Here is an 8,845-nt window from a genome sequence, read left to right as displayed (position 1 = left end):
GAGACAGATTTTCCACCGAGTTGAGCCTCTCTCTTCCTATATCCGCTGACTTCCGGCGTATGAATTATGTAAATTATCATCAGGGACTATCTAGAAATTCTTAACTTTTGTCACGGGACTCGGACTTTATCCCTCTATGGAAGATTACATTTGTAAATTTATACTGGTTTATTCTCAAAATAATAGGCCTAATAATTTACCAATAACAAATGTGAAGTCAGACAAAAACAGTAGGCTTTTTTCCCTTTCTGAATAGCACCATACAGTCTTAGACACTCCCTCGGTGTGGCGCATTGCAAGACTTGACTCGCAGCTTCTAGTTGGGACTATCTACACATGGGGTTAAAGACGAAGCATGGATCAAATTCAAGAAAAACCAAGCAAGGAGGTCGACATTTATCGTGACACATGGGTCCGCTTCTTAGGTATGCAATAGAAGTGGTGTTTTTGGATGTCTTGAACCAGGGGGATGTCCCCATCACGCTAAGAACAAGCATAAACTAGTAGAACAAGATACGGCAAGCTCGAGCTGGGTTGCTAGCTCGTGAGCTATCCAGTTTTAGGTCTGAACTTGAACTTCTTATAAATCGATACTTTACGTGATATTGTTTTGTAATGGCTGCATTCGACCAATTCAAAGCTCAGCAACCCGATCAAATACCAATGTATTCAAATAGCTAGCAATCTATACCTGCCTTCAAACAGCTAGCTAGTTAGGTTAGTGGGTTGGGTAAATTGCATGGCACTTCCTAGTAGTGATTCATCATTGACAAATAAGTAAACGCTCATCACATATTTAAGCACCAGTTCCATTGAAATGATACAATGTCTGGAATCTCAGCGTAGTAGGCCTAATAGCTACATTTAATATAGCTGTCCCTGCATTGCAATACCATTTATCCATACTGACCTTGGAGTCAAAAGTGTAGAGGATATCTGTTCCTCATTCTCATAAGGCAACCAGGTTGATTTCAAGCTAAATGGGCCTTCTACATTTATTTTAAGGGATCAATAACACTAGCCATTGTGCAATGCTATAACATTTTCTGCTGGGTTTTCATTGGCTGGGGGTGACATTGAAATGTGCTATGTTACTAAAATAAACCCCAGGGCCAGCTGCAGATTGGTGACTGTTATGGCCTGCATGCACAGCTCTCTATCTCCTCTAACACTGACTGGTTCTCTCCTTGCCCTCTTCCTGTCTCTCACACAAGTAAACATTTAGCATACAACTACAGCTTTATCTTTATAGCATTATAATGAACACCAATCAATTATTGATCAGTGTATTGTAAAGCACATTCAGTAGCCTACATAGTTAGAAATGACAATGTTACAGAATCTGTTCAGAATGTACTGTTGTATGAGTAGCGTAACCTGTCTTCGAAACAGATTCACTGAAGTAACAGGATTTTGTTTAGTGCTGCCAGTGTGCCTGTGTGTTAGTACAAGCAGGGCTCTAAATGAACTTTTTCTTTAGTAGCCTGGTCTGTTTGTGCTTTTGAAACCCACGTCAGTGTGTTGCTAATAGTATAGCTTCATCCACTGTCCCTGGCCAATAACTGGGCTAATTTCATTTTACATTTTAGTCATTTAGCAGACACTCTTATCCAGAGCAACTTACAGTAAGTAGTGAATGCATACATTTCATACATTTTTTTTCATACTGGCCCCCGTGGGAATCAAACCCACAACCCTGGCGTTGCAAACACCATGCTCTACTTACTGAGCCACAGGGAAGGCTGATCACAAACACACGTGACTGCCCTCCTTGACAACGTACAAACCAGTTGAACTATAGAAAAAAGTTTACATTTCAAGCTAGCTGTGGAGTGAGTTTACAGCACGTTCTTAACTCCGCTACACTGCTAGCTGTGGGGTGAGTTTAGAGCACGTTCTTAACTCCGCTACACTGCTAGCTGTGGAGTGAGTTTACAGCACGTTCTTAACTCCGCTACACTGCTAGCTGTGGGGTGAGTTTAGAGCACGTTCTTAACTCCGCTACACTGCTAGCTGTGGGGTGAGTTTAGAGCACGTTCTTAACTCCGCTACACTGCTAGCTGTGGAGTGAGTTTACAGCACGTTCTTAACTCCGCTACACTGCTAGCTGTGGAGTGAGTTTACAGCACGTTCTTAACTCCGCTACACTGCTAGCTGTGGAGTGAGTTTACAGCACGTTCTTAACTCCGCTACACTGCTAGCTGTGGAGTGAGTTTACAGCACGTTCTTAACTCCGCTACACTGCTAGCTGTGGAGTGAGTTTACAACACGTTCTTAACTCCGCTACACTGCTAGCTGTGGAGTGAGTTTACAGCACGTTCTTAACTCCGCTACACTGCTAGCTGTGGGGTGAGTTTACAGCACGTTCTTAACTCCGCTACACTGCTAGCTGTGGGGTGAGTTTACAACACGTTCTTAACTCCGCTACACTGCTAGCTGTGGAGTGAGTTTACAGCACGTTCTTAACTCCGCTACACTGCTAGCTGTGGAGTGAGTTTACAGCACGTTCTTAACTCCGCTACACTATCATTCCAGCTCCTTTTGACGCCAAACGTGACGTTGGCATGATAATGAGTGGCAAGAATGACTAGAATGTCAGAAAAACAGACTGGGGTACTCAGGCTATAGCACTGATACTCCCAACTTATAGCACTGGTGCTCCCCGCACCATAAAAGGTTATGCCTATCCTACCTTTTGAAACACATCTCCTGGAGTAGCTATCCAGCACGTTTCCTTTCTTCCAATATCGTCTTAAACCATAGCCTATTGGTCACGTTACCAGGTTGTAAGCCAGCTAAGTAGCCTTACTGAACGAGGTACCAGGTAAACAAATGCACTACATGTCCAAAAGTATGTGAACACCTGCTTGTCCAACATCTCATTCCATCGTACGACGGTGCCACGTTCAAAGTCCCTGAGCTCTTCAGTAAGGTCATTATACTGCCAATGTTTGTCTATGCAGATTGCATGGCTGTGTGCTCGATTTTATACACCTGTTAGCAACGGGTGTGGCTGAAATAGCCGAATCCACTAATTTGAAGGGGTGTCCACACACTATATACAAAAGTATATCTCTCATATAACCTTGTGTCGTGTGTAAAGGCCTACAGACCTGACGCTGCGTAATGTTTGTCCACAGGGTGGCAGCACAGGTTCAGCAGCAGCCAACACAGCAGAAGGAGCTGTGTAAGCATTCTAATGACAGACCAAGGGCATTATTAGTCATTCCAACCCTGTTGGAGCGGACAGTGCATATTGCTCCAAAGGTCACCGCCCATTCTATGGACCGAAACGTGTCAGGGGGGTTATTGCTACTACCCACAGCCCCAAACAAAAGGGAATATTAATGTACCCCCCTTTACATGGCAGAGGTCCAAGAGGGAAATTGGAATTATTATTCTAATACATTTTGTTTTACCTTAGGCCCCTAGCTCTGATCCGGTGGGGGTTGGCTATGATTTGTTTAGAGGCCTCTCACAACAGTGAGGCAGTTAAAGCCTTAATTGCGCTTGTATCTTACCCTGGCATGCCGTCTTGTGCTCACAGGCTATGCCAACGAGGTGGGAGAGGCCTTCCGTGCCCTGGTGCCAGTGAGTGCTGTATGGGCCACATATGCAGTTGCCACCGTGTATGTTTCCGCTGATGCTGTGGACAAGGGGAAGAAGGCTGCCGTGGTAAGGAAGGAGGACATTTTGTAAAAGCAAAGCTCTGTTCTCATTCTTATCCTGTCTTCATTTGTATTGATATGAGCTACCGTTCTTTTAAGGGGTCATGGAATTATTGCCCTGTGAAGCATTTATGTTATGAACTTGAGTTTCCAAAAATGTAGAGAACACATACTTCCAAATGACATTGCCTTTTTCAACACATACCAAAGTAAATGGAGCTTTTCCAGAAAATCCCTAGAGAAAGTGTCATAGAACAAAACTCAACTCCCACACTGAAACATAAAGTGGTCTGAAGCACAGAAAGTCACACTCCGTGTCTGTCCCTGTGCTGTAGGAGCATGGTGACAACCCAGGGAAGACAACCAAGGTGGCTGTAGCAGTGGTGGACACGTTTGTATGGCAGGCCCTGGCCTCGGTCGCTATCCCAGGCTTCACCATCAACCGTGTGTGTGCTGCCTCTCTCTACCTCCTGGGCAGAACCACGCGCCTGCCCCTCTCCGTACGCAAGTGGACCACCACGGCCATTGGCCTCTCCACCATCCCCTTCATCATCCACCCCATCGACAGGTTTGTGTTGGTGGGTGAGGGTGTTAGACAGTGAAGAAAAAGTCTGAATGTGTGCCTGATATGTGTCAGGGAGACAGTGAAGGAGTGTGTGTTCGAGAGCATGATAAAGGTGTGTGTGTTTGAGAAAGAAAGAACCTGAATGTGAGCGGGAGGAAGAAATAACAGTAGCGTGTGTACTTTGGCACGTTTTCCCATCAATGTTTATGGTCCCAAGTGTGCCAAGGTATTAGCCTGCAGTTAAATGTCTCAGCCTGAATGTGTTCCCCAGCCCATTGAGAGGAAAAATCCACACTACCTTAGAAAACAGCATTACATTTTTTAAATCTATGCATCATTTTAAGTGTCCAATTAGAAGTTGCACACCATAATGCATTTAAAAATTTTTTTTAATGTGTTAGATGTGTAGCCACCGTTCTTATTTATCTGAATCCATTGTTGAAGAGGTGTATTCAGGGTCTGGTTTTTAGGGAGGGATTCTGCAATCCCCAGCTCTGAATGGCTGGTTATATTTAATCCCCGGTGCGGATGGACTTCCCCCACCTCTGGTATGCATTACATTTATTTACAGACATAAATAACGGATCATTGGCTTCTGAAGACATTGCTGTTATGTTTTATCACATGAATGGTTTGATTAGTCTGGAAGCCCGCAATTTGGGCAGCACATGGCTTTTCTCAAACGGCTGATTGTTGAGTTGCACGGTTGTCAGTGAACAGCAGTTTAAATAGGTCAACATGCGATTTCTGAAAATATGGGAAACTCCAAATATTGACTCCACCGTTTACAACTGGAGTATCTTGCATGGCTGTGAGATATAGCCTACGCGCATTTGCGGTGAGTGCATAGCACATTCATATCTATAGGCTTATATGTACTTGATGACGTCTGTAGGGTGCCAGGAGACTTACCCCCCCCCCAGTGTTTGAGGGGAGGTCCCATCTTTGCTACATTCTAACCTTAAAGCCGTTCTCCTTCTTTGTGCTCCACAGGGGAGTGGACTTCCTGCTGGACTCCAGCCTGCGTAAGGTCTACGGTCAATCTGCAGGAGAGAGGCATGACTAATAAGCACCACGACCACCCTGCAGCCTGGTCCCTGGCCCGGGCAGGTTAGCTCCACCAGGAAATTGACCCCATCCACCCTCTGTCCCAGACAGCACTTCCTCCCAAGCCATCTGAAAACTCTGCTGATCACTCTACTGTAACATCACTGTGAAGCACAAAGCCAATACAGCAGGGTTACTCCACTCCAGTCCTCCAGGGCCACTGTACTGTCTGCAACTTGTCTCTGCCCTTCTGTTTATTCCCATATTTTCATGTTAAACTCCAAGTTAGGGGGACCTATGTTTCTTTGGCCAGTCAATGACTTTGAATCAGGGAGAAAAGGGATCCAACAGACAGTGTTTCCCTCCAGGACTGGAGTTGAATACCTGTGGCTGCTACTGGCCTGCAGAGCCCACCTGTTCATTTTCAGACCTCCACTTGGCATGTATCCAGGTAACTCTTGATGTTAGCCATATTTGGGAATATTCAGGTCACTGTCCTTAGACCTGGCATTAAGGCCCTATTTTCATTACATGTAAACATGTACCTTTGTTTTTGTTTATTTCTGCCTCAAAAGTAATGTTTTATGTACGGTTGTCTGTCACTTTGAATAGATATTTACAGAGTATATTGTGATGCACTTTTCAATGTTAAGTCTTGAGATTAACCTGAGTGCTTCTTGTCATTCATTACAGAGGTGAACAGAATAGATGTAACAATTCTTGAAGTTTTGGTTGGCACTAAAGATTCAGTTACTTTGGTAGCATCTAAGGTCTAGAAAGTACTGTAATAATTGTGTAACATGGCCTATGCAGAAAGCATATGAAGGGAATATGCATAAAATACTGTAATTATTGCCAAAGATTTAGGCTACTCTGGAAGAGAACCCAACAGTATACAAAGCTGTGCTGCAATATGCAAGTAATCTGAGTCATCTTATACTGAAATGGGAAATGCTATTGGAATATGTAAATCAGGGTGCTCCAATCCTGTTCTTGGAGAGCTACTGTTGTGTATGTTTTTGCTCCAACTCTAATCTAGCGCACCTGATTCTAATAATTAGCTGGTTGATAAGCTGAATGAACTGGGGCTGGTTTTAAAACAGGTTGGAGAGCCCTGATGTAAATTCATGTGATATACTGAATTGGGAAATGTTGCCAATTGTTCGTACACCAGAACAAATATTTAGCAATCATTTTCATTTAACTTCTCAGTTATAAGTCAACTTCTGTATTTTTAATATATTGATTACTTAAAAATGTTGCATCACCAAAACGCAACATTTTTGTGATAGTTTGAATGTTTTTTTCTATCTAATTATTTTCCCACATAGTCACATAATTAATTTCATATTTCGATATCAATATATTTTCATGCTGGAAACAAGGGAATGTTTAACTGTTGTTAATTTTATGTTTGTTTTAGCCTTAAAATTCAAATATGTTTTCAAACCTGCTACTGATGTACATTTACATTTTCTTTTAGTTGTCAGAGAAATTGAAAAAAAAATTATTTGACAAAACGATAGTAATTTATCATCGAAAGTGAACATTATACTGCAATGGGCAGCTATTTAGCTATCCCCTACTCTGAAACTTTAAAAAAAAAAATATACTGTAGAAAAACAATATCCTGTATTGTATACATTTATTACATTTATTTTTTTCCTGTGCAAACAATTTAACATATTCAACATGTTTTAATTTATCAGTGAGAATACGATTCTTCATATGTATTCATTTGACACTTGTTTAAATGAATGGGCAACCCCTCATACGCAGCCAAAACACTGTCGCAAATACGAGTATAGTACTTCAACCTTGATAAATCCATATCACAGTACAACATTCCTCATGCTGTGGTGTCAGAAAAAAAGGACTAACTATGGATGTGTTATGACACACTCACTGGCAACAAGTAGCATAGAACTGTCTCAGTAGCGTTCCTCTGGGGAATATGATTGACAACTCTCACCAAGAGATATTGTTGTGTAATTGTGTTCGTGGTTTGACAATAAGGTCTAACAAGTTGTACAAATTGCTGTATTGATTTTAAACAACATTGCACATATTTTTCTCAATGCAGCCAGTCACAGCTTTCATTCCCTGCAGATTGTACGGCCACAACACGACATAGATTTAACAATAAAATGTCTACAGTGCCACTGTCAAAGTCAATCACATCAATGACCGCAACGAGCCAAGATTGTAGTTTAAGAAATTTGTCGTGATTGAGTAAGTGATCCACAGCTGACAGCAATTCTTTTGATTAGGTCCATTAGCTCATAAAAAGTCCAGGTGGTCTGAGTGCTGGCATATTGTCAGAATGATGTTGTTTATCCACAGTGTGCTGGTCTTGATGCTTGTGGCCACTGCTGTGGCCCAAACTGGTATGATAACATATTTGATAACTTGCTAAATGTTTGTGTAAAGTCTGCCTTTAGAAATGTTTAAAAGTTTGGATTCATTTGAATTTTGCTAATATGGAAACCAATTAAAAGTTGGATGACATTCTAAATGGCTAGTTAAAGTGACTTTCAGTGACCTTCCTTCCACCTACTATAGGAGTTCCACGAATAAGATACAGGGTAGACCAGTGGACCGTCTCTGTGGAGACTCCACAGAGTTATGACTCAGATGAGCTTCAGCCCTTTGACTCAGATGAGCTTCAGCCCTTTGACTCAGATGAGCTTCAGCCCTTTGACTCAGATGAGCTTCAGCCCTATGACTCAGATGAGCTTCAGCCCTTTGACTCAGATGAGCTTCAGCCCTATGACTCAGATGAGATCCAACCCATTGGAACAGATAAGTCTCTTGGTGCCGATGAACAAGGTGAGCTGATGTTTTCTCAATCATTCAATAATCCCCTTTAGTGTGTTTGCAATACTTTGGTTTGTAGTTTAGGCCACTGACTCATTGTAAATGCATGATATTTTTCAGGTGAACTGATTGATTCTCCAGTCTGGTTTCTGTTTCTGGTGGTCCCTATGGTGGTGTTGACAGCTATGGGAGCTCTGGCTGTGGGTTACTACCTGTGTGTGTGGAGGGGAGGCAGACTAGGCTACCGGCCCAGGAGAGACTTACTGACAAACGTTTAACCAATTTGCTTTCTGCTCTGTTTGGTTTGAAAATAAATTGTTGCTAATAAATGTTAGTTCCCTGGCTCCTGCCTTTTGTAACACATCAGTATATGATTTTATGTCCATTACATGAAACAACCACAATAAGACCTGGTAGTTTCCTGATGTCAGTGAATTGATTGCTACTGGGACTGCTACATGGCACAATGCATGCCAAATCTGGACCTAGGCAATTCTAGGCTGTCAGAATGTTTTTTTTCTTTGGGATAGACTCGTTCACCTTATGTTTCTGTCATGTTAGGGTTGTTGGTAAGCTGTCATTTAGGACAAACTCGTTGACTAGTCTTGGTGATACACATGGTGTCACATTCAGGTGACTGACCTGATGGTGCTCCTGATTGCTTAACACTTTACTGTCCTAGATAACAACTGCAATCCAAAGGTTTTCTTTATCTGCTGCTGATTTCAGAGCAACTTTAAAAAGATAC

General features: G+C 42.4%; 1 protein-coding gene across 2 annotated transcripts; it reads left to right on the top strand.

The window, feature by feature from the left end:
* The first annotated feature begins 278 nt into the window (after positions 1-278).
* Positions 279-8,426, top strand: mtfp1 (mitochondrial fission process 1). Of its 2 annotated transcripts, XR_003868905.1 has the most exons (6): positions 279-425; positions 3,548-3,675; positions 4,004-4,236; positions 5,227-7,667; positions 7,843-8,109; positions 8,218-8,426. XR_003868905.1 is itself a non-coding variant. In XM_029709433.1 (4 exons), the coding sequence occupies exons 1-4, from the start codon at positions 356-358 to the stop codon at positions 5,297-5,299; spliced, it is 504 nt and encodes a 167-aa protein (XP_029565293.1). In that variant the 5' UTR covers positions 279-355; the 3' UTR covers positions 5,300-7,795. The 2 variants fall into 2 exon arrangements, 1 of the variants encoding a protein (XP_029565293.1); XM_029709433.1 differs by lacking the exons at positions 7,843-8,109; positions 8,218-8,426 and having other exon boundaries at positions 5,227-7,795.
* Positions 8,427-8,845: the final 419 nt, after the last annotated feature.

Source organism: Salmo trutta, chromosome 23 (genome assembly GCF_901001165.1).
Source record: "Salmo trutta chromosome 23, fSalTru1.1, whole genome shotgun sequence".
In the NCBI taxonomy this organism is placed as follows: Eukaryota; Metazoa; Chordata; class Actinopteri; order Salmoniformes; family Salmonidae; genus Salmo; species Salmo trutta.
Note: the sequence above shows the minus strand (reverse complement) of the source record. Positions and strands in the feature narration are given on the sequence as shown.